The 27,105-nt window shown below is 43.1% G+C and overlaps 1 protein-coding gene across 1 annotated transcript in view; it reads right to left on the bottom strand.

Annotated features, from left to right (window-relative positions):
- The window catches only part of LOC143974809 (ovochymase-2-like), a 114,643-nt gene that overhangs the window by 39,342 nt on the left and 48,196 nt on the right, over positions 1-27,105 (bottom strand). The window contains exons 10-16 of the mRNA XM_077476551.1: positions 25,192-25,428; positions 20,387-20,572; positions 14,028-14,137; positions 7,913-8,013; positions 3,282-3,559; positions 1,371-1,534; positions 591-777 (exon numbers count right to left, since the gene is read on the bottom strand). Of these exons, the coding sequence (XP_077332677.1) occupies positions 591-777; positions 1,371-1,534; positions 3,282-3,559; positions 7,913-8,013; positions 14,028-14,137; positions 20,387-20,572; positions 25,192-25,428 (1,263 nt within the window). The remainder of the gene's footprint in view (positions 1-590; positions 778-1,370; positions 1,535-3,281; positions 3,560-7,912; positions 8,014-14,027; positions 14,138-20,386; positions 20,573-25,191; positions 25,429-27,105) is intronic.

Here is a 27,105-nt window from a genome sequence, read left to right on the forward strand (position 1 = left end):
CTCTCCTGTCTGCTCTCCTATCTGCCCTCCCCCCTCCCTCCTTGCCTGTCAGCTCGTAACAGCGTCTCTCCTGCTGCTGACGTCAGCGGGAGAATCTCGGCCCGCCCGCTGCAGCTGTCAGATGGGCAGAGGAGAGAGCCGGCAGGTCACATGAGCACCAAGAGGCGCTCTGAAATGAGGTATAATCTGCATTTTTTTTTATAACTCACACACACAAGGGGACACAGGATTAGGACACAGAGCCAATAGTGTAAAGATGTTAGAGTGGTTTAACAACCACTTTAACATAAAAAGTCCAAAAGTTAAGTGAACATTCACTTTGTTGTGTGAATAGCCTCTACTCCAATAGTATCTCAAGTCTGGTATTTTTTCCACTTAATGCATGTAAGAATCAGCAGCTAGATGGATCTCCTCCAGCTAGTTGGGATTCACTACCATTCCTAAATCATACCTCTAAACTTACAAGCTACTGGTGATATGTGCCACTAGCCCTACTTTGTAGAATAAGCTAAATACAATGGTGTTAAGGCATGATAAATATAACTGGGGCCCAGTGAATCACATGACCAACATGATAAGTTAGTACTTACAGTATACATCAAATATATTCTTTTTGATGGTGTCATCTATCCAGTCAAGATGAGCAGATGCACGGGTGAACACACTAGGTTTTTTATCCATAATACACCCTATAGGGCCAAAACTGGTAATTCCATGAACTTCCCAGATTGTGTGGTTGGTAGTTGAAGGGCAAACAAGTGGTCCACCTGAATCCCCCTGGTGCATTAAATAAAAAGAATCATACATATCAAAACATTACTTAAAGAAAAATAAAGACACCAGAATAAAGACAGATTAGTAAGGTCTTGTTTACATTTGTGTTGCCTATCTAACCAATTGACTTCTAGAAGATTTACCCCCCTTCATGACCGAGACATTTTTTTTGCTATATGGTGGTATTTGATCAGAGCCATTACCTCTTTATTCCACAGCTTGATAAATAACAAAAAAAAAAACACACAATAGATTTTAAAAACCTATATTCACCTAGTCTGAATGTTGAGGCATTTCTTGTTTCTAGATTCTTAAAAGTGATACAATGAGCAAGGAAAAAAATACGGAATCTTTATCTATTTATATGTTGCACACAAAAAAAAATGGACAGTTCATTTGACAAATAAACATTACAGTTAACAAGAAAAATAATGAATAAAAAAGATATAAAAATGTGATAAGTGCTTTATATTTTTTTCATACTGAATGTTAAAAAGGTTCCTTAATAATTGTCATTTAATATTGTTTAGTGTCTTGAATTTTTTTTTTTTTTTAATAAGCTTTTCTATATTAAAATAAAACAAAAAAACACTCACCTGACATACAGACTTAAGCTCATCGGGGAGAACATAACCAGCACAGATCATAGAGTCCTTTATTTGGAACCACCAATACTGAGGAGTTTTGCAAACTTCATAACCAATAACAGGTAGAACCACTTGATTTAATGCCTCGGCAGCTTTGGGAGCCGTTGAATTTCCTGAAACAGATTTAATGGATTTGTGATTTCAGTAACCCTCTGAACTTATTGATATAGACAGTATATTAAAAAACACTTTAAATCATCTGTATGGTATATTATTTTGAATTGATATTTGCCTTGTGGCATCTTTAGAAAAGCAAGGTATGGGAGATAGACTCAGACTAGGAGATGGAAGGACAGCACTATAGTACATGCTAATCAAGCTCTGCTTTAGGTTTCGCTCACATCTAGGCATATGGGGGTGACAATCGAGGTAATTTGGACCCAAATGAAGCTCATGTATTTCTTTTAGACAATATGTTTTTACCGCGATTGTTGCCCAACGAATCGCGGGAAAAAACACGCCGCATTTGGGGTGCTATTGAAATCGACGGACAACACACTGGGAACGTATGGGCGTTTCGCGATTTGTGGCTATTGTGCATCATGGGCAGAATCGCAGCAATTCCGCCAGCAATCCGGAAAGTGAAGATGTGAATGGAGCCTTAGGCACAATGCTCACAAGGCACATGCTGACAGAATGAGTAGAATTGATGATTTATTATTGTTTTGCCGCTCCTTAATTGTCCACACAACAGTCTGTGGACAGGGAGGTGACATCACCGTATTCCTTAAAGTTGAAATTCAACAGATATAAAAAGGCACAACTGAATGTAGCTCTTTATTTAAAAATATATCATTAAATATATTTTAAGGCAAGCTGTGGATAAAGTGGCTAAAATGAAATTGGGATCGGCCCTTTATAACTCGCTGTACAGATGAGCTTAGACTTGCAGAGGGAGAAGCAGAAGAAGGAGCCAGTCACTTGTGCTGCAGGGCTCATGTCCTAATGATGGACCTAGGCCCCCTTCACATGGGGCGGACTCAGTTTTGATCAGCAGGGGATCTGTCTGCTGATTCCCTGCTGATCAGAGCAGAGCAGGCAGATGACAGGTCCATGTCTACTCAGTTTCCACAGAGCAGACACGGACAGAATCTGCTCTGCTTTATGGGCAGCGGGGAGTAAACTCCGCTGTCTGTTTACACTCAACTGCCCTCTGATCCGCCTAAATGGAGGAGGACAGATCCCCTAACATTTTTTTTTTTTTTTTTTTTTTTTTTTTTAGCAGACCGGATCAAATTGGAGTGAATGGACAATCCAATCAGGTCAGTCTGGAAAACTGACAGCTGGACCTGATCGGAATGGCCGTGTGAAAGGGGCCTTACTGTTAGGAGGAGAAAGCAGAGTGGCAGAGAGATGAGCTCATTAGTCTGCTGCTCCTTCTTTCACTTCCCAGTTACAGGCTTGGGGGGGGGCAAAACCTGAGTTACTTTTCTGCAGCAGAGAAAAAGCAGGTCCCCTGCCCTGCCAAACAGGAATTTGCTATAAGGTAGAGCTATGTAAATCTTAGGACTGGAGGACAGAAATACAAATCCTTGGCAGGTAAAACAGTTTCTATATGCATGTATTTCATCTTTGTATTTATCGACTTGCCTGGATTGCAGATTTAACTTTAAAAAACAAATCAGTATCACCACTCTTATTGTCCTGGCTGGCAATAGTGCGTAAATCCCCTAACTAAAGTGACAAAAATCTGAAATTCTTTAGCAGACCAGATTGGTTATATATATATATGCATTTCAACTGTGTATTTAGACATCTGCCTGAAGTCCGGCAAAATATGGTAAAATATCAACACAATTTTCTAAAAGCTTTTGTGTCAGATGTTATCTTTTAATATTCAAAGATGAATATGTTACTTGCCTGTTTCGTCTCCCCATCCAGTCGCATGGCATCGGTAATTTTCAGCTAAAACCTGATCTTTTGGTGGAAGACAGGCAAAATCGATAACATCATTAGCCACCACCTCACCATCCAGCCTCACCAAGGCAATATCATACTCCAGTCCTAGAACTGCAGGGTAGCCAAAGCCTTCATGGCGGTAGATGCCAAGAATTTTGAAGCATTGCTCCTTTGGCTCCACCAGTGTTAGGTTATGTTTGCCAATACACATTTGCCATCGATATAATTCATCTGCATAACTTGAAAGATAAAAGTCCAATGTAGTTACATCTACGAAGAGTTTGCCTAATATACCCATGAATACATAAACACCCATGTATGTGCACACACATCCACACACATTTGTAAACATATTTTATCATTTGTATATTAACAAATATGCAAATGATAAAATACTTAAAGTGTATTTTCAGGCAGTATTCAAATTTCCGCCCAGACCTCCCTGTAGAGCAGTGGTTCTCAACCCTGTACAAACAAGGGCAAGGATAAATCCAAGGGAAAAACCAAGCCTAACTTACCACCAGCCCGCAGACACCCAAATAACCTGTCTAACAGTATGCATTAAAAGCAGGGACACAGATACCAGGGTGCCTTGATGAGGCTCTGTGGCTTACGCATACATTTGCAAATGTGTACAGACTAAACCCCTGCTTTTAACGCATACTGTTAGACAGGTTATTTGGTTGTCTGCGGGCTGGTGGTAAGTTAGGCTTGGTTTTTCCCTTAGATTTATCCTTGGCCTTGTTTGTACCTGTTGTTAGCCTTCCAATGCTTCTTACTGCGATAGCCAGCTATGGATGTTAGCAAGTGGAGTCTTTTTTGTTCTCAAACCTGTCCTCAAGTACCCCCAACAGGCCATGTTTTGGGAATTTCTCTTAGATAAAATAGCTGTCCAAAATACCAAGCCATTGACTCTGATTTTAAGCACCTGTGCAAAATAAAAGAAATTCTCACAATATGCCTGTCGGAGGTACTTGCGGACAGGGTTGAGTGCCACTGCTGTAGAGTATATGTCCCAGCATTATTTGTTTCTTTTACCCTCTTCCCATAGTGAGAAACAGCTTTTATTACTGACATCACCAGAATTGTAACTGTTTTTTTTTAGGGACAGTGGCTATGAGCTCAGTTCCTATTGACGTAGGCACACCACCAGAAATAAATCTCCCAACAATGCTCCCTACGCATTGCATGGGCAAGCTTTTGGTATTCAAAGCAGCAACATTGTTTTGTGCAAAAGAAACTGATATATAGTTGTAGCCAGGGCTGGACTGGGACAGAAATTTGGCCCTGGACTTCATCCAGACCGGCCCACTTACATCAGACTGTCCCATCACCAGCCCCCTTACAACAGAGTGTCCCATTACCACCCCTTACATCAGAGGGTCCCATTACCAGCCCCCTTACATCAGAGTGTCCCATCAGCATCCCCTTACATCAGAGTGGCCCACTGAGCCATCGGCCCACCGGGAAACTCCCGGTAGTCCCAATGGCCAGTATATGCCTGGTTGTAGGCAGGGTGGCTATTAATTTTATCTGCCAAGTGATAGTTGTCTTGGTCAGTTGTTAGGAAGTCAATTGATTTCACTCTAATTCTGGAATTGCTGCACTTCTCTCTTTTGTCGCTAGGTGGTAGTTGGTGACACTAGAAAGGACAAGGGCATTGCAAGGACAGATTAAGAATGGCCTGCTGGGAGAGCCTATTTATTTGGGTGAGGTCAGGTGATCGGGGTTCTGTGCCACCTAGATGGCTGTCTGGAAGTACGTGTGTTTTGCTGCCCCGGGCTGCTAAGCCAGAGCCTGAGGCCTATCCCAGGGATATCTGGCTGCTAGGCTGTCTGAGGACCTATCCAGAAGCCGTGTAGAGTTGGGACTGCGGCTTGTCCAACCAGACATGACAGTTCTGCCAGTCGGAGAACCTGTCATGGTTGGGGGCAGAGGGAAAGCTGCTGCCACTAAGAGACCAACCACCTTGCTGGATGCCTTTCCCTGCATGGCTCTCTGCCTATAGAAGTCTCGGAGTCTGCCTATTGACATTGCAACTACTTAAGAGTGTCCTGACCCTAAACCCTCTCTCCCACAGTTCTGTTTAAGAGACAATAAATCTCTTTGCTTTCAAGAAGTGTCTGTCCTCATTATTCTACCACCACCGTGCATCATAACCCACTCTACACAGAAGGGTGTCAGGTGTCTCTAACTTTAGAGGTCATCATTAGGCCTTTGGGGACCTGGGACCTTGCTACATACTGTATTCAAAAGAGTGACTGAAAATGGTTGGGAGGTAGAATTGTGCAGTCCAGCAGGCAGGGCTTATAACGCTAGTTGGGATTTCAGTGCAGGACTGTGTTTTCAGCCCTAAATAGAAGTTGGAAACGCATTCCATTTTTTGCAGACCAACAGGTATTTTTCTGTATTTGCTGAATTTTGTAATGGTCAAAACATGGGAAAATCCAGCCACCTGCTATGTGGGGCCCTTTCCCACATAATTTTGCTGTGTCAGTAAAAAACCTGGTTCTGTCACTAAATGTCATGATTTTTACCAGTAAGCAGTTGGTGCCCTTTTCTTCAATTTTGGTATCCTGCCCGTAAATTTTGCTTCTGGGGTTTGGCAACACTGGCTTCTGACAAGTTCTTCGACACATGAGATAAAAGCAGCTGGAAATTTGTGTCGGGGTGGGTGCATAGAGATAGATTTGCAGAGAGCTGGTCTATTCATACTACAGCTCTGTGTGTTTTCTTCATTCCTCTGCCTATGTGGAGGGGGGTGTGTGCCTTTCCTCCAATCAGCTGTCACAGAGTGACTCCAAGACTCCACAGCCAGTGGGGGAACAGGAAGAAAAATTTCTAACACAATGCTCACGTTCTAAACAGTGTAGAAAGCTGAAGACAGCAGATATACAAATAAAACCTATGTAGGGAGATTTGTTTCACCTCTGTTTATCATTTGAGGCTCTTACACTGGATATATATGTGAGGATTTGCATCCACTTTAAATAAAGAATTGGGAAAAAAACTTGAAAATATGCATGTATTGAATTGAACTGAATTTAACTTTTTGGCCTTAAATCAAAACGCTGGCAGAAAACTAATGCCGCGTACACTAGAAAAGGAAGTTCAATAGCCAGTAGCTGCTCTTGCTTAGTTTTTGGTCCGTCGGAATAGCATACAGACAAATGGTTTTCCCGATAGGAATTGATTCTGTCGGAAAGATTTAGCACATGATAGGTATGTCAGAATTTTATTTTAAAAAAGTCAGAGGAAGCCCACACATATCCGATGAAATGATTCCCTCTGACCTTTTCTGGTCGTGTGTAACGCTGCACATCACCCTGAACATACCATCCCCACTGTCTTCCTGTTGGTCTCCATTCCATCCTTTGAGAATTATGATTTATGGGGCTGCTTTACATATTAAAAGCCTAGTGGGAATGCTTGAGAGATGGAAGGTGGAAAATCAAACTCCTTTACAGGAAAAGTTGAGATTTGAATATGGCTTCAGCCAGCTATATACCGGTAGCTATATCTTTGGATCTACTGTTTGTTTCAACGCACACTTTCACTCTATGCATTTTAAATTATAGGCTCAGCTTGAAATTTTCAGGGTAACTTTAGGGGACTCTACAAGAAAAAGGTAAACTTTTTCAACACACTCACAGAGCTATTCCATTATTTATAGCTCCCAATTCTTCAGCTGCCATGGACTGGGGTTTTAGGGGATTTCTAACTGAACTCCGCTAAAAATCTATTTATCTTAGCATGGTTGAATTTGGTAAAAAATCATTTCTTTATTAGTTTGATATAGTTTTTCCTATTTCTTTACAATTGTTTATCTGTTCCCCACATAAGCAGAAAGGTTAGCTTTAATATAAGGCCCCTTTCGCATTTGGTGCAAATTTGTTGTGATTTTTGTCTCGGCTTTGATCTGATTTTGTTGTGACTTTCATACGATTGAAGCAATGCCTGTGTTATCTTGAGGTCTATGGACCTTAAGTTGCATCAAAGTCGGACTGAAGTAGTGCAGGAACTACTTTAAAGTTGCTGTGACTTAAAGTCACACAGATATGAATGATAATCATTGAAAATCATGGGGTACGACTTATCATGCGACTTTGCAGTCCCACGTCGCATGACAAGTCGCACAAGTGTGAAAGGGGCCTAACAATTAAAATCCTCCTTATAGTCAACTACTTTGGAGCAAACAGGGTGAGCAGGAACTTGGATTGGGATTTTTTTCTTTGTAGTGCCAAGGAAGGCAAATACTATATTTGTTGTTTCGGTGATACCTTACAAAGAAATGGTCACAATGGGTCACATTTACTCCCCTGTTCCCCAAGATCAAGTCATAAATCCTGATATGTATTTTAATAGTGTACTTAAACAAGCCCCAAATAACTCAGTGCACTTTTAAATAATACTCTTCTATGCAGTATCTAACTGACAACTTCTGTTAAAACTGAAAGACTATGTGATGAGGCATGCATTAAGCTATTTATCTTTATGACACACAAAGCAATTGCTAAGCTTACAGAAAGGAGTAATATTAGAAACATAATCTAGTATGAAAGATGTTTATGTCAAATGAAGGACAGCCTTACTTAATAAAACAGTGGGCTGCTGTGAGGACCCAGTTCTTGTGGATGAGAGTGCCACCACATGTGTGGAAGAAAATGGTTTCATTACGAGAGCTTGGCCAAACCTGAAAATATGACATTGAGAAAATTGTGACAATAAAAAAGGAGTAACAGACATTAGTATGCTAACTATGGTTTATATGCTACATATTGGTCACCTGGATTTATTTTTAACCTCCCTGGCGGTATGATTATTTCAGATTTTAGGTGCTGAAAGCGGTACCATTACTTTGCATGGAAATTTGGCGTTTTATATTGTAGGCCTGTAATTCTTAGAAATAACTCACTTAAATTCATCCAAACAAGAGTCTAGTAGACATCCCGGGTATGATAAAGTTTGAAATACGAAATCATAAGTTATAATATTATATATATATATATGTGTATGTATGTATATATATATATATATATATATAAATAACTATAACAAATAATAATATAATAATAATAAAATTTATTCAATAATGTAATCAAATCAAAAACACAGAAATTTGCTCAGTTGCAGAATTGTCACTGTCATTACTTTTAGTGTTTGATGACGAATTTCCCCACAAATCACTATCGCTCAATTCTGCAAGTGATTCTAATTTATTATCGCTGTTTTCTAGCTGGTTTAAAAGCACTTTTGACGTAAACTGACATTTTTTGGTTGCTATGGACAATCTCCAGTTTCCTGGCATAAACAATAGTATTTATAATATAAAACGGCATGCAGGACACTGGACAAACCACTAGGGACAAAGGGGATGTGTAATTATTTGATACAGTACTGTAATCTGTAATATTACAGTATACTGTGTTTTTTACTTTTTGAATTTGGCGCCGAACTCCGTTCCCGTGCGCCGCAACACTCGCAGGGAACGGAGCCCGGCACTGTGACAGATCGAGTGAGACACGGCGGTTCGCAGATCACAGCGGGGAGACATCGCGGGGAGACAGCGGGGTGAAATCTCACCCCGAGCCAGACTCGGGAATACCTCCATGGAGGCTACAGCCTAAGGTTTGTTTTTTAAATCAGCACAAGGGGAAGTATTTAAATTGACAAAGTGCCACTTGTGCTGCTGTTAGTTGAAACCTTCTGTCCTCTGACCTCCCTACCCTCTCACAAAAAAAGACACAAGTCCATCCAGTTCAACCAACAAACAAACAACAGTGGTAAACTTCTAGTGCTGTGGGGATTAATACAGCCGCTTGACCTGTCATAGGCACTTGTCTAGAGTACCAAATATGCTTCCCCTTTCTACCCCACCCATTCATAGAAGCTGTGCTATGTAGAGAAGGATTTGGGGGGATGTGTGGAGGAATGAAAGGTCTGCCTCCTCCATTCATAAAGCGCTTTTCATTGATGTAAGCTATAAATTACCACTTGGGGGTATGGGGGGGGGGGGGTCTCAGAAGACAGAATATTTCAACTAAGACAGAAGCCGCCAGCACAGGGGACACTTCTGATTCAATGGGGGAAAGGAAAATCCACTTTGCACTCAAAGTGCACTTGAAAGTGCAGTCGTTGTAAATCTGAGGGGTAGATCTGAAATGAGTGGAAGCTCTGCTGATTTTATCATGAAATCATGTGCAAGCTAAAATGCAGTTTTTTTATTTTCCTTGCATTTCCCTCTCGGATCTACAGCGACTTTACTTCCAAGTGCACTTTTATTGCAAAGTGGATTATCCTTTAGTAAATAACCCCCAATGCACCTAATAAAGATTTATTTATATAAAAAATACCTAAACTTAGGCTTTAAAGCAGTTTTCCGCTTTCACAAAAAGGGGCAGATTTACTAACAGGGTTGAGAATTTTCACTTTGCAAAACTAATGCTCACAAAGCTTAGTGCAAAAGCAGATGGTACGCTGACTTTAATAATCCAATCATATGCAAGGAAAAATCCAGTTTTATTTTTTTCTCTTGCTCATGATAGGGTTTTCAAAAGAAACATAGGGGGTTATTTACTAAAGGCAAATCCACTTTGCACTACAAGTGCACTGAAAGTGCACTTGGAAGTACAGTCACTGTAGATCTGAGGTGGACATGCAAGCTTTAGCATGCACATGATTGAATGATAAAATCAGCAGAGCTTCCACTCATTTCAGATCTACCCCTTAGATTTAGAGCGACTGCTCTTCCAAGTGCACTTGTAGTGCAAAGTGGATTTGCCTTTTGTAAATAACCCCCTCAATTTTACTTTATTTTCAGTGTTAAAGCGTCTGTAAAGTAAAGACTAGTCAAATAGGAAATGATTTCAGTAGACCGCCATCATTAATGTAAAGGGTGCCAATTACCTTTTCAAAATTATTTGTGTGGGGGGGTCTGCAGGCACGCTGTGCGCTGAAAAACATTTTGTTGTACATATATTGGTAGAGAGCACTCACGCTAACAACGCTACCACAAAGATTTTGCAGCCCATAATAAGTGTTGTCAGTTTAGTGCAGGAAGCACTGCTGGATGTAAGATATTGGCAGGATCATTAGATATTTATTCACTATGACAATAATCAGCTTTAGTTTAGCTGTGACTGATGAATTAAATAAAAGCTTTTGCTTTTGAAAATGTAATTTAGTGGGCAGCCCCCAGGCCTCCTTCACATTAAAACCACAGCTAATTACACAAACTCCATATTTGTAACACGGTGAATGGAGTGAGATCCTGTAGGTGCACAACCTACGGCACTTCTGTCATATCTTTGATTTACTTGTCCTAACGGGGCTAAGAATATAAAGTTGGAGATTACGCTATCTCTGATGATTATAAGGGAAACACGTGTCTGATAACTATAGAGGGAAAAGCTTTTTTTTCTGCTTTTGCCACCTATAGGTAAAAATCAACTGTGCCGAATGGTAAGTTCATCCCTGGTAAGTCCAGAAAATCCCATTGTTTACTTACACTTTGAGAATTTAAAGTCATTATTGAATAGGGCTATGTGTATCAGTATTCATTCCATGCACTGAAACCTTGGGTCAACACAGAAGACCTAATACTTCCATACAGGGCCGTCTTTAATATCGATTGGGCCCTGGGCAAAATTTTTCTTAGGGCCCCCCTCACCCCATGCAATTTCACTCTCTACCTTCTCTGAGACATATAATAAATAGCAGCTAGACTTAAAATCTGTTTACTTTATCAGATCAGGCAGCGATTTTGTTGCCAGAGGTTACAGCATATCATTACTGCTTACTGACTGGTTGCTAGAGGTTACAGCACTCCTTAAGGCTCACTGATTAGTTGCTAGAGGTTACAGCCCATGATTTTTGCTTGTTGATTGGCTGCTAGAGATTACTGTACAGTAATACTACTCACTGGATGCTATTGGTTACAGCACATCATCTCCTCACTGCAGGGGTGCATGATATACATATGAATGCTGCCTTTATTTACATATCAATGGCGTTGGCCTCAGCTATTTACATATGCATGTCACTGCTATTTACATATGAATGCCGGCTATTTACATGTAAACACATGGTCTGCAGGTGAGTCATCTGTACACAACAATAGGGCAGAGCTGGGCAGCATTAGTACCAGCACGTCACACTGAGATATCAGGACACAGCACAGGACTAACACTTCAAGGGACAAGGGAATGTAAACTGGGATAGTTGGCAAGTATGAGGCAGCTGCTTTGGGCCCCACAACAATGACAGGGCCCAGGGCAGCTGCCCCTTTTTCCCTGCTTTAAAGACGGCCTTGCTTCCATACACTCTGACTTGTTGCACACTGAGACACAATGGTTTTCGAAATTTGGTTACATTTAGTATACCATTTTGTAAAGACCATTGTTACATTTGTAAAGATCTTTAAATCCGAGGACTAGGTATATATAATTCATGCTGTATTAAATTTATTAAGACACTTATAATTTGACTTGGTATCAGCCTCTGCAAATCCCCTGTACAGCAGAACTCAGGGTGAGAGATGGGCAAGCAGCACAAGAAGCCAATCAGTTTTGCTGCAGTGTTCATGTGCTAAAAAAAGCATACTGGTAGAAGAAGAGAGCTGAGCTCATCAGTCTGCTACTTCTCCTATCGCTGTCCAATCACAGGCTGGGAGAGGGAAAGGACCATTAAAAAAGGAGTCCGCGTTTTTTTTTTTTTAAAAGCCAGCAGCTACAAATACTGCAGCTGCTGACTTTTAAAATAGTGACACTTACCTGTCCAGCGCGCCCGCGATGTCGGCACCCGAAGCCGATCTCTCGATCGTCTCTCGGGTGCTGCCGCCGCATTCTTGGGTATGGGAATCAGGAAGTGGAGCCTTTTGGCTTCATTTCCCGGTTCCCTACTGTGCATGCGTGAGTCGCGCTGCGCAATAAGGATGGACCCGCTGCCTCTGGGATCTGTGTGTTTCCCAGCAGGCAGCGGGGGACTTTCGGAAAGGGGCGTAATCTACGCCCCTTTCCGCAGAGAGCTATCCCGGAAGTGGGTGCAGATACCTGTACTGTACAGGTACCTGCACCCCCCTCCCCCCTGAAAGGTGCCAATTGTGGCGCCAGAGGGGGGGAGGATTCCAATGAGCGGAAGGTCCACTTTAGGGTGGACCTCCGCTTTAATGTTACGTAAAGTGATTGTAAATGATCACCTTGTAAAACAACACAGTTGTTCAGTTTAAAATAGAAATGAAAGGCAAAATATTTGTGTATAGATAAAAAAAAAAAACATTATAAATACATGATCACATACTCTCTGTTCTCAGCTGCATAAGGGCTGGGGGAAGAGAAGAAGCAGCACACTGAGCTTCGTAGTGAGAGGCTGCGTGGGGGGGGGGGGGGGGGGGTTGTCAGGACAAATCTGATCATTGGAAGAGAGCAGCCTGAGTTCCCAGCACAGCTAGAGAACTGACCACACTGAGCTCTCCTGCTTAGTGTGATCAGATTTTAATAGGAAAGCAAGGGGACTAGCGGGAATGCCAGAGATTTAACACAAAGGAAGCAATTTAAAGAGAACAGGATACTTTCTCATACAAGTACAGTACATAGCACAGCAGGCGCATATCAGACAGTGGCGGCCAGACCATATGGGGCGCCGCCCCCAATTCCATGCGCCTGGCCCTTAATCTACATGGAGGTCGCCAGATGCATGAATTCCAATAGGGTTTTATTTTATTTTTAAGCAAGTGATTAGACTGGGGCTCTAATTTGCTTCAAAAAAGGGTGGGTTTAGGGCGCAGGGTACAGTGCCACAGCCCAGCTCCCTCTCATGCCTTGGCCCCATTGTCACATGAAGACTCCTGTAGGGTGGGGGGGTGCCTGCAGTGATCGCCGCCTTCCCATTCGCCTTGGCATATTGGCATGGCGTTAGTTGAGCACCAGCCACCACCATCAGAAATGTTTGGGTAATAAACGCTTTAACTGTAGTAAGGAAACACTTATGTGTTATTTCTTTGTGTATTCAACTGTTTGCCTGGAGTTCAGCGTTAACAGATAAAGAACTAAAAACCTGAGAATATTGTAATGGTATGATACATTCAAAGTGTCTTGATTTAGTAAATAGTAAAGCCTGACATAAAAAAAAATGTAAACAGGAAAGCTCTGATATTCAGAACTCTGATATATATGCTTGACCTTGTTGGATGTATCTGTTCATGAAGTGGCAGAAAGTAGTTGCACTAATGCCGCATACATACGATCGGAAATGCCGCCAGCAAGAGAGCTTTTTGTCGGAAAATGCGGCCGTGTGTATGATCCATCGGTCTTTTGCTGGTGGAATTCCAGCCAGCAAAAGATTGAGAGCAGGTTCTCTATTTTTCAGTCAAGAAAAGTTGCTTGGAAACAATTCGACGCATGCTCGGAAGCACTGAACTTAATTTTCTCGGCTCGTCATAGTGTTGTCACCGCATTCTTGGCGGTCGAAAGTTCAGAGAACTTTTGTGAGACCGTGTGTATGCAAGACAAGCTTGATCGGAATTCTGTCGGGAAAACCATCCAAGATTTTTCAGATGGAAATTCTGCTTGCGTGTATTCGGCATTAGTGTTGGTCATTAAAAATGACCCACCCTAGGCAGCTGACTAGTTTGCCTAGTGGTAGCACCAGCCCTGATCACGGCCAAGCACTTGTGTACTTTGCATTTTAATTTAGTGATTATACTCTTACCTGCATGGACACTTGCCAAGGCCAGGTGTGGGGAACAGCACGTTCTCCATTGACTATTCTGGTATTGATCTGGGGGGGATAAGTGGGCAGTCCACATTTGGATGGCCAATCTGTAAACAATAGAAACATAAAAGAAATTACAAAAAAAAAAACGACAGTACATAAAGTAATATGGAGCTAGGTATACATTGAATACTACGTGGTAGATTGAAGTAAAGATTAAAGTAAAGATGACTTTTCTGGGACAAAATCAGTCATAAATCATAACATGTGGGGGTACAGGGCTTTAAAGAGAAAAAATGTGTGAAACTTCAATTAAGCTATCACCTAAAATACAGAAGAAATATATGAATTGATGTGTTGGAAATGCTATGTCTTCTTTTGACAGCAATCATTATTTTAAGCAAAGGCAGCAGGAATTGGTGAAAACTATCCAAACCACCTCTGGCCTCCTCAAATGACCTGCTGTTATAGTTTGTACCATAATTTATGCTGCCCAGTGAAATGTGAAAAAAAAAAAAAGTCTTTATACTGGATGAAAACATCCTGGCAGTTTATCATCTGTAATCTCCTTTTGAACTTTCTCAAAATTTTGAAACATTGCCTGAATTACAGACAGTTCTATATATATATATATATATATATATATATATATATATATATATATATATATATCCACCTCCCCAAACTCAATCTGTCCTCCTAACTTCTTCAATGGCACAACTATCAGTACCTCCCCACATGCTAGGGTGCTAGCTTTCATCCTGGGCTCTGAACTCTTCTTTCGGCCCCACATCCATTCACTGTCTAAATCTTGCTTCCTCAACCCCCATTCCATCTCCAAAATATGACCCTCAATAACAAACACCACAACTACTAATTCACTATCTGATTATCTTTCACCTTGGCAATTGCAACTCCCTCCTCCTATTCATCCACCTTACCAACCATTCAGGAAAGCCCGGAGCGAAAAGAAATAAAATGAAGAAATAGCGTAGGGCTGGGCATGACAGTGTTAACAGGGTGCCAGAAGTGCGAGGGCTTGCATGATTGGAGGAGCGGATAGGAGAGTAAAAAAGGAGCTGGCCCCTCCCCCAGGCATCAGTTCAGCGTACAGGAGCAAGCTTGGAGGAGCCTTGCTGCGGTCTGGATCGGCGGCACGGAGGGCAGGATGGCGGCGGGACGAGAGAGGGGGGCCGGTTTGGGTGAGCAGGCGGCATGTTCAGGAGTCCACGCGTACTGGCAGACCAGTGCCGCTGGAGCCCCTCTCACAGGACTTTCCCCAGGGACATCAACAGGCCAGATGGGTGCTACCCGCGGTGCACACGGATGGGGGATCCTAACCCCCCCCCGACGGCACTCTGGCGACGGGGGGGCTCCGGGAACAGTGGGGTGAACAGCGGTGGCAGCCCTCGGTTCAGCTCTTCCAGGAGCACGTGGGCTCCGCCACTGGCGGGGAGGCGGCGGGGGCGGAGCTTTGGTGGAGAACATGGCCGGCGGCCTTTCGCTCTCCAGAGGCCAACACGGGGGTTACACAGCCCCCCCCCACAACGACCAGTGGTAGGCGGGCGATCTGGGGACATGGACAGTTTTTGCACCCCCCCACTGCAGCGAGAGGAACACGCGGGCTCCCTCAACCCCCCCCGGGCAGTGAGTCGGCAGGGGAGGCGGAGCTCGGCACCAAAACATTTAATAGACTAATGAATCCTGCTGCGGACATCAGGCCTGCACTGCCCCGGCCGGTGGCTCTCAACGCACTGATCAGTGGTTACTACTGAAGGAGACAGGTAGGGGGACAGAGGTGCCCCCCCCCCTCGCTCGGACATTCCCCGGCACAGCAATGGAGTTCCAGTGGGTGGATCCGGCGCAAGGAGGCGGAGGCAGCAGCCGTGCGGATACTCGGCATCCTGGGATGCTTCCCCAGGAGGGCTGCCGATCGCTGGGGGACGGACAGTTGGAGCAACATTCAAAGGGGATGCATGGTCGCCGTCAGAAGAGGAGGAAGAGCCCCAGAGACTATCGGCAGGCTCTTCGGCTTTCTATTTCTTGGCAGGCTGTGGGTTAGCAGAGGGGATCGGTATGGGTGGGCCTAGGCCACGGCATAAGGGACCAGACACGGTCAAAAAGCGCACCTTACAACGGGTTCTAGGGTCAACTGTGGAAGGTGGGGGCTGGGGCACGGTGTACCTGGAGGCTTTGGACATGTTGCAAGACAGCTGGGGTCCAGCGAAAAGGGAACACAATGAGGAAATGCGACGGTACAGAAGGAGCTTGCGGAATTTTCCCTGCTTAGTTGCTGGCTTTAGCTATTAGGGTGGAGTTTACCCCGGTACAGGGGCAGGGGTCCACATGGGAAGGACTGGAGGGCCAGACCCCTCGGGGGTATGGAGGTCCTGCCCTACCTGGGGGACAGTAGTGGGTGGGGCCCAGAGGAGGTATATTTGCCCCTTACTACCTGGGTAAAAGATGGTGGGTTTGTGCCCATCTGAGTTTGGGTGCCCCTGCTTGGCTGGGGTGGGTCTGTTATTAATAAAAAAAAAAAGGGGGGCAGTGAGCATCTAGACGGGGTGAGGGCGTGAGGGGCCCCATGGACAATAGGTAGGGCTGGACCCATCTGAGGCGGGGTGGTCCGATCCTATTGGTTCAAATGGGTGTCCTTTCCTATCTGGGAAATAACACGGTGGGTTGTGCGCATCCGAGTTGGGAAGGCCCTTCCTAACTGGGAAAAGTAGTGGGTGTGGCTGACTTGAGGCGTGGGGGTTTCCTTTCCAACGGTAATAAACCGGTGGGTTGCGGCCAGTCTTAGGTATGGGGGGCCCCTTCCTGATTGGAAAAGGATGGGGGGTTGGGGCCCATCAGTGGCATGGATTCTGTCTTTTCCTTCTTAAATTGGGAAAATAGGGGGGGGTTGGGCCCAGCGGAGGTATGGGTGCCCCTTCTGAGTTGAGGAAGAGGGTAGGTTGGACACATCGGAGGTACGGGTGTCCCTTCTTCACTGGGAAGTGCTGGGGGGTTGGGCCTATTTGAGGATGGGGGGTCTTTTCCTACCGGTGGACAACTGTGGGTCGGGGCCCATTGGGGGTATGGGTGTCCCTTAGTAACGGTGGATGTCAGGGGGGCTGAGCCCATCGGAGGTATGGTTGTCCCTTCCGGACGGTGGGGTAGCTGTTGGTTGGGGCCCATCGGAGGGATGGGTGTCCCTTCCTGCCTGTGGAAAAGATGTGGGTTGGGCCCATTGGTGGTTGGGTGTCCCTTCCTCACTGGGGAAATGTTGGTGGGGCCCATTGGAGGTATGGGTGTCCCTTCGAAAAGATTGGGGCTCATCGGAGTTATGGGTGGCCCTTCCTAATGGTGGAGAAATGTGGTTGGGGCCCATCGGAATTATGGGTGGCCCCTCCTAACACTGGGAAAATGTTGGTGGGGGCCCATCGAAGGTATGGGTGTCCCTTTCTAAGTGTTGAAAATGTTGGTTGGGCCCATCGGAGGTATGGGGGTCCCTTCCTGACATAATGGTGGTGACATTGGGGCATCAAGTGTCCGGTGGGTACGTAAATAGTTCATTTTACTATCGCGTTGGTAACATGGAGGTGTAAAGTAAGTATTTGGTAAGTACGTAAGTGGTGAATTTTACGGTTGCGAGGGTAACAGCGGGGTATCGGTAAGTATTTGGTGAGCGGTTATTGATACAAGCACGAATATGTAGGACTGCATAGATATTAGGGCATTAGGCGAGGTGGGTTTAGTGGTTAGGTATGGACTGTTATTAGGTAGGTTGGTGATGACGGAAATGCATGTATGGGTATGCGACCGGCAGGAAAGGCTGTGAGGCTTTCTCCATAGGCCAGTGGAGGGGGGTTCCATTTGCATTCGTGAAGTACGCCGGTGGGATACATAATGTATATCAACGGTATGGCTTCCAGTGGTGCTGGCTCTGGAGAATGGGGTGAGTATGCTGGGGCTCTGTAGGGCGCTTCTACGGAGACATCATAAGGGTGGTATGGGTTACCATATGTTTGCAGTCTAATTGCAGCTGGGGGTCAGGCTGTTCTGTTCTGTCCTTTAGGGTTGAGAGATTTGTAGTCCTCAGTTAGGGGTGCTGTCCACCTCTCGGGGGTGGGAGTGTCATGGCATAAGCTTGTTTAGCTTGCGTTGGGTAAGTATCCTGGGAATGGGGCCATGGCGCCGCAGCAACCAGGGGGTTTCTTTGTCCCGTATGCCGGGGTTGTATCCCTGGAGGTTGGGTCAGGCGGGCCATAAAGACAATAAGGCACGATACCTTTACTTCATCCTTTCGGGTTTTTGGCAGGCATGTCTGTCATTGGTGCTTCAAGCAGCGTTGTAACAGTGGGGTCCAAGGGAGGGTTGCTGGTTCGGTGCTGGGGGTTGCGGTTCATGAGGGGGTGGGTTGTGTGTTTTTTCTACAAAATCGCAGGATTGCTGGTACTTCATTACAAGATCAGCACTAAAAGGGTATCGACTCTCTCGTTGCGCCAGGACACGGAACACACTGTGTAGTTTTAGATTTGCCGGAATTCATTTATGTATTATTTATTTATTTAATTTTAGCTCATTAGGTTTGGTGGGTTTTATCAGTAAGGAAGTTTCCTTGTTCCCAAGGGAAGGTTTCTCTCTGGCGTTTCCGTTCGGGCAGACAGGAACAGCGCTTGGGTTAGCTCTTCTGAGAGGTTCAGGAGGGGGAAAAGCTCAGTATGGGCGCAATTGGGAACGGTGAGCCCGAAGGTGGGGGGGGGTCTCTGTTGCTACGTCGGGATGGTTGCACTATGTCCAGATTTCAAGGCAGTTTTGGCTATAAATTCACGGTTATTAGGTGTCAAGACAAAAAAAAATATATAAACAAACAGGAAAGTATTTGTGGTGGTGAGTTGTCAGTATGTAGGTGGCCCGGTGTGACTGAAAAGGGGGCCGCTGGGAACTGTGTGTCACAGGTTGGCGGTAATCATGTGCGCTTAAAGTCTATTTGGGACATGACGAGGGTTATGAAGGTGGATTCGGGCACATCTGCAGGGCTTTCTTGGGGGACACTGGCGGTGGGCCCAACATCATTGGTCGGTCGATTTGGTGATGGACCTATCGGTAGAGGGCATGAGAATAGCTTCATACGAGGTTCATGGGGAGGTCAGTGGATGCTGGGTTTGGAATGGCAAGGTTGGTCAGTGGGCAGCTAGAGGTGCGGTCAAAAGTGACGGAGTAACTCCTATGCTGGGGGGGTTCCATATGTGGGCTCAGGGTTTTCCGGCGGCATATAGAGATAGTTGGGGTTGGAGGGGCACCCAAGGGTAAGGTTTTCCCCTTGTGCGCTGTGGCGGGTGTTGGTCTTTGCAGGTGAATGAAGAAACCTCAGATAAGGAGAGTCCGGGACCCATGGTGGTATGGTTCCCGATGGTGGTATTCCAGCTAACGGTGGTTTAACTGGAATTTGGTTAACGGGTGCACTGCGGTCAGTTGGTCGTCTCCGAGCCAGTATGTCGGCGAGAGGCCTATTATCAGATTTAAAAGGTACCGCAGTGCATTACTATTATTAAACAGATGGTATGTGGAGTGCCTGCAAAGACCAATGCAAATATCAGATGTTGATGGTTATGTTCATTTAAATTTATGGTTTAATAAAGGGGCTGCTACGGCCAAAGTTTACTCCAACCTGGTGTGGTCTCTATTAATGGGAAAATGGTAAAGGGGCTGTAGCAAACAATGGTCAGGCAGTATGGAAGCACAGTACATCTGTTATACAATAGTCATGTGTCTGCTACCCTTCTCTGCCAATTTTTCCATTGGCTTCTGCTCACTCAACGAATAAAATTACAAAGCCATCCACAACTCGGCCCCCAGATACATCAACAACCTTGTCTCAAAATACCAACCAAACCACACTCTTCACTCTTCCCAAGACCACCTGCTCTCTAACACTCTTGTCACATCCTCCCAAGCTTGTCTCCAGGACTTCTCCAGAGCCTCTCCCATTCTCTGAAATTCCTTACGTCAATCTGTCCGACTATCTCCTACTCTGTTTGCCTTTACGTGATCTCTTTACGTGATCTCTGAAAACGCACCTCTTCAGACAGGCCTATCTTGTCTCTACATAATAAACTGTAGTTTACTTCCGCCAGCTCTAGTTTCAGTTATTACCTTTTGTATCACTTGACCTTCTCTTTTAGATTGTTAGCTCTAACAAACAAGGCCCTTTGATCCCTCTAGTATTGAATTGAATTTGACCCTTACTGTTTGCCTCCATTTTGTACTGCACAAAATGCTACACAAACTGTTAGCACTATATACACCCTGTATAATAATATTGCATCAAATTGCAGGTCTGCAGTGGTAAATAAGTTATTGGGTTTTACCGATTATTATACTGTCCCAAGGATTGGGTGTTTCTGGTGCATCTGTGGGAGGTGCCTGCAGCGGATTGGTAGTCCAGTAGCCTCGGAATCCTGATCCTTCTGTGAAGAGGTCGCTGGAAAATCTGATTGTGATGATATTGCTCTGACTAGTAATGGTATTTGGGATTGTAATTCCACAGAAAGGACCTAAAAAGAACATAAAGCAAACTTTCAAATATTTCTCTTTACTTAATAGTTTCTGTCACATGAGGCAATATGCTAGTCATTAACTGAAATTAAATAAACTGGCAATCTTACTCAAATAGCTCAGTAAACTTTCATGACACAGTCTGAGCCTGAATAAGAAAAGCCTATGGGTGGTTCAGTCAAAAAGCATACAGATTACCTAAATAATTTATATTTAGTAATCAGTTTTAGTATGTCTCAAATATTACTTTGAGCTACTGCATATCAATACATTTAAGAATTGTAACTGCTATATAAAATATTTTAGACATCAAAAGTTTTAAAGTAAACAAGTAATTTGCAATGCCTGCATTTTGCTTTGTATACATCTTTCATAAAACATTTTTTTAAGCACAATGTCTACATTTAACAAACAGTAAATAAAATTAAAGAAGATAAAAAAATAAAATAAAAATTATAAATTTATCATGGTGATTTGACCCACTTTGGGATCTACAGGTATAAACAGTTTGTTGAATGAATGTGACAAACATCCGCTCATCTACAACAAAAATTGCTATATTCTTTGTTATAGTGCTATCTTATACGATCGAAGCCCACCTAAATATTGTACCATATTTTGGTTACTGGGTGGCGGCGCATTGATTATACTAGATAATTCAATATCATAGAATACGGAATACGTCAAGTATCGTTGTAGCTCACCAGATGTATGGCACATTCAGCATACTGTTTCTGCATGGACCCCTTTGTGCCCAAAGCAATTTTTTTATTTTTCTCAAAAAAAATAAAAATAAAATCAGCTTTTTTCTTTTTTGCTAGAAAATCTCCTTAAACCACCAAAAAATTACATGTTTTCTGAAAGCAGAGGCCCTGGAGAATAAAATGGGGGCAGTTGCCATTATTCATGTCACGCAATACTTGTGTTACCGTTTATCAAATCTATATTTTCAGGGAATATGCACTAAAATTAATTAGTAAAGTTAATGGATAACAAACATGTTAAGCCTTATAATTGTGTGTACCTGTGAAATGACAAACACTTCCAAAATTGTCTATAGGCGACACTTTAAAAGCTATTACAGATTATCAATATCCCCCTCATTGTTTATTTTTTGCACTTTTATGCAGCTTTTAGGGAAGGGAGGGACCCACACTGAATATAGGGGAACCTTGCCTGAAGTGCAAGATCCACTTTAAAGGAGAATTCACTAAGCCCTTGTATACACGGTCGGACATTTCGACAACAAAATCCATCGGATTTTGTCCGAAACTTGTGTTGCATACACACGGTCGGACAAAGTTGTCGAAAAATCCGATCGTATGTAACAGGCTAGTAGCCAATAGCTTCGGTCCGATCGGACATTTTCCGTCAGAATGTCCAACCTTGTGTACAAGGGCTAAGAGTGAAGCTGTCCTTTGCAGGAAAATTTATACTCAAAGTTAAGATAAAGCTATGTAAAAACCTTATGATACTTTCTATCGAGGGGACCATTGTTTATAGACACCCAAAAAAATGCATCAAATGTCCTAACACTAAAATTTAGAAGTGTAAATGTAGCCTTAGGGTATGTTTCTTCCTGGTAAGGATACGTTAAGATCATAGATTCAAATGATTGGATTGGATAGGATTAAAGGGAACCTGTAGGAGTAAGTATTACAGGAGTTGACTTAAAACTGGAGAGTGCAAAATCTGGTGCAGCTCTGCATAGAACTACACAAACCAAAATTAAAAGCGGATTAGCCAACAATCACAGCTGTACCATATTTTGCACTCTCCAGTCTTAGTAATTCAACCCCACAGTCTTTCTGGAAACATTCATATATCCATCCCAGTGGAACTTTTAGCAAAGATTTATAATAACATTTGAGAATGCCTATAATAATTACAAATATTTTTACAAATATTTTACTATGCATTCTTAATTATCAGTTATTTTAGGTTGGAGAGAAGCTAAGGAGTAATCGATAGCGATGTACATCAAAGGAATGTTTCTACAGAAATCTGCTATGTGGAATAAAATATTGCCTCAGCATAAAAGCTAGATTATTTTAAATACCTTTACCTTCGATAACATCCTAAATCACTTATCTTTGTCATATTTTTGATAAAAATTTTATGTAAAACTGCTTGTCTATTTGGATTATTGGTACTTTTTTCAGAATAACTGCCATCAGATATATTTTCAGTTATATACTTGCACTTTGAGTAATGTGCAAGTGTAGAACTTGCATGTGTTTACACTCTGTCAGAGAACACAGTGCTCGGTTTGACAATGTCTACCATGTATTTTCTTTCCTAAAGGATGGAGCCATGTTTGTTCAAGGACCTACCAAGGTCAGCATCTACTTTCTTCATTGAGGTGATGCCTCAGAGATGGCACAATCATGTAAACCCTTGTGCCAGTGCTTGGCTGTGTTCACAAATGTCTGACAGATCAGCCCCTGCTGCTGCCTCTCGCCTTGTAACTGGCTACAAAGTTCAAAGATCTGCAATCATTGGGAGAAACATGCACTAATCTTTTTGTTTGTTCAGTCTGTGGACTGACCCCCCCCCCCCCAAAAAAAAATTCCTCCATCCTTGCTATAAAGCCTGGATGGATGAATTCCCCTGCTGGACCGTTGTATTCTGAAAGTCGCCACCAGCAGCATTCAGAATACATGAACAGTGGCTTCACCTGGTTAAATACAGCTGCAGTTTGACTGAAAACTTCCGGGATCCTTCAATTTTTCAGTCAAAGGATGTTGGGCAAAAGAGAACTGACAGGGCCACCTACTATACAAAATATGGCCTGTTCATCAGGAACCAGCGGAAATCTGAACAATGTATGGGCAGCTTTAGGCAGTTTCTGCCTGTGTCTCCAAATAAAATAAGTATAACAAGAAAAAATAGCTACTTCGTCATGGTAAAGGTGTGTGTACCTCACTGTCTGAATCTCCAAGAAATGTTTATATAAAAAAAAATATATATCAGTTGTGGCCACTCTCCCTTTAAGATCTTACAACCTAGCCCTCAATTTAACCATTAAATATTAGATGTGTTTTAATCAGTTGTTCATTTTAATAATGCTATCATCATTTTTTTTCTTGGAGAAATATTTATTTTGTCAGCCTTAACTGGGGAAATGGTGAAATACATACTAGCCTTGTAGTATACGCTTGCAACACTTAACAATACAAGGAATGTACCAATACCAGCAGGTGACATGGCTCCCCAAATCATCACGGGCTGTGGAAAGATTTGCATTTCATTAGGGAACCAAGGTCCCAGAGTCTGCAGGAAGAGTGGAGAGGCACAGAATCCAAGTTGCATGAGGTCCAGTGTGATTCCACAATCTGTGATTATTTGGAATGCCTGTCATCTGCAGGTGTTGGTCTACTGTGTTTTATCAAGTTCAAAGTCAGCACAACTTTCTCCCAGAAAATTCTAGAGCATTCAATGCTTCCCTCTGCTGACCAGCTTTATTGAGATGCTTATTTCATTTTCCAGCAGGACTTGGCACTTGCCCACACTACCAAATGTACCAATACCTAGTTTAATGATCATGGTGTCATTGTGCTTGATTGGCCAGCAAACCTGCATGACCTAAACCCCATAGAAAATCTGTGTGGTATTGTCAAGAGGAAGATGAGAGATACCAGACCCAACAATGCAGGTGAGCTGAAGGCCACTATCAAAGCAACCTGGGCTTCCATAACACCTCAGCAGTGCCACAGGCTGATTGCCTCCATGCCAGTCACATTGATGCAGTAATTCATGCAAAAGGAGCCCCGGCCAAGTACTGAGTGCATCCTATACTGTACATGGACATACTTTTCAGTAAGCCAACATTTCTGTATTAAAAATCCTTATTTTATTGGTCTTATGTAATATTCTAATTTTCTGAGATACTGAACTTTGGATTTTCACTAGCTGTAAGTCATAATCATCAAAATTAAAAGAAACAAATACTTGAAATATATCACTCTGTGTGTAACACACAGGGCTTTTTTCTTAAACAATAGGTGCTGGAACTCAACCACCTAAAACCCCTACACCCACACACACCTTCCAAATCACACCAAATAGTGGGTGTGGTCAGTCAAATCTCATGAACAGTAGGCTCTGAAAGGGGCATTTAATACCAGGATTGCATTGCATAAGAGTGCAGAGTTCAAGGGGGGGGGGGGGGTTACACACAGAGTGCAGAGCTGTCACTTGTAAACACAGAAACCAGAGATTACAGGTGATTGTGGTGAGCAGCCCCCCCCCCCCCCCCAAGGGTCTGAGGCAGAGGTGGCGGAACTGTAAACCCTTGTGTTAAGTTCCACCTGAAAAAAAGCCCTGGCTAACGCACATCTATATAAAATAGATGAGTTTCACTTTTTTAATAGAATTACTGAAATGTATTAACTTTTTGATGATATTCTAATTTTATGAGCTGGACTTGTGTATATATTATATATATATATATATATATATATATATATATATATATATATATATATATTACACTTTTTTTGTACTGCGCCGTAGAAGATCACTTCTAATAGTGATATATTGATGGCTGCATATATCAGTCTCTATAATTTAATGGCTTCCACTTCACGTTCTTTTGGTGTAAATTGAAAACACTCACCGTATTTTACTGTCTTTTCTGAAACCTCTTCATACGCGGCTACATAATCATAGCACAATGTGCTGGTCAGGTCTGGATCTTCCATGTTAAAATGAGAGAATTTAATGGTCACCCTTTTTCCTTGGGGAACCTGTATGTGCCAGAGACACAGCTGGTTGGCTTTATAAGCATAAGGCCAGTTTGGAGATTTAAAAACACCACTCTCTTCAGTGGAGCTCCCACCACAGGACTGGATTTCTGTAATAACAATATTTAAACATAATACATATAAAAACATATATATTTTTATGCACTGGCACAAGTAAAGAAATTAGCAAAAAAAATGCTACACAGGGTTAGGTGTTGATAGAAGCAGGAAAATATAAAGTTAAGTATCTTTTGTTGAGTAGATTAGTAAAGTTTCAAGACCTCTCAGGTCTGTTTTTCAGACACAGTAGGTAGCCATGAACTGCCTTGAATAGTGGTAATTTTCATTCTACCTGGTCAGAGGTGTGTAACATTGAACAATCATGTTGTTTCAAGTACAGCCAGCGGTACAGAAAATAACAGATTTATACAATAGACAGCAGAAATACAATAATGGAGGAATATTCAGTATGTTTGTTATTTAGATGTAGTTTTGGATGGGGTATGTAATGGTAATAATAACATTGTTAGGTTATTTTTGCAGAGTGCACCCTGTTCCTCTTTTTTTTTTTTCTGGGTGGATTCAATTCTTTTTTTAATTGAAAAAGCCAACTTTATTGAAGTAAGAATGCTTGGTACATAAGTCGACAGAGGCCAACATGGCCAAAACAATAGCACATATATAGACACATGACAGTAACTGTGTACCATACAGCAAAATACCCACAAGAGGTAGAGCCATCACATAGTATATATGTATGTATAAAAGGAGACAAAGGAAAGGGGGAGAGACAGAGATGGAGGGGAGAAGAAAAAAAAAAGGAGGGAAAGGGGAAGATGAAGGGGCGAGTATATCAAGAACACGTTTCACCATCTGCCAACCATCTACCCCAGACCTTTTCGTATTAGGTGAACACCCCCTGTGCACATAAATCAGCTTCTTATATGGAAGAGTATCATTTACTTCTTTTTTCCAACACTGGATTGTGGGGGGCAGGGCCTGCATCCACCTTCGAGCCACCGCTTTCCTTGCCAGGAATAGGGTCTCATGCAAAAAGGTGTGAAGAGATTTATCAGCTTCTAAGCTAGGCATCAGACCAAGCAGGCATATTTTGGGGTCTAGGGTAGATGGTGAACCCATCTGGTCATGCAGGAATCTTATCACTTGCATCCAGTATGCTTGAATAGTTGGACAGGTCCATAGAAGGTGATAAAGGGAGCCTTGGGTATGACCACATTGCCGGCATCCCGGATTGTACATGGGCTTGAAATGTGTTACCTTCTGGGGAGTTAGATATGTCCTGTGTATGATATACAGCTGCATGAGGCGATCTGACAGCCGGGGGGATACATATTTCACATCCCCCAGAATTTCATCCCAACCCTCAGCCGCAATAAGCCCAACGTCCACCTCCCATCTGGTCTTAGTGGCATAGGCTAAGGCCGTGACACCAGGGAGACGGTTAGCGGAGTACAAGGTGGAGATTAATTTAGCTGGCTCAGTACCCGTAACTGTATCTACTATAGAGGGGACTGCCAAGGATGGGTTAGAGATAATAAATTGGGTTTGTATGGCGTGGCGGAGCTGCAGGTATCTAAAAAGGGAGGGAAAATTCATCCTTGAGCATTTGAAATGTTTTTATTCCCATAGTAGTCATGACCTGATAAATATATAAGATCCTGTAGCGTATCCACACTGCAGGATCTGGAACAGACAGCAGTTCAGGTAGGTGCATGTTGAACCAGAGAGGCGTGTGGGAGTGGACCCGTGGGATCCCAAGTTTTTTC

The sequence above is a fragment of the Lithobates pipiens genome, unplaced genomic scaffold (genome assembly GCF_037356315.1).
Source record: "Lithobates pipiens isolate NorthernLeopardFrog02 unplaced genomic scaffold, aLitPip1_a1.2 Scaffold_13, whole genome shotgun sequence".
Classification (NCBI taxonomy): domain Eukaryota; kingdom Metazoa; phylum Chordata; class Amphibia; order Anura; family Ranidae; genus Lithobates; species Lithobates pipiens.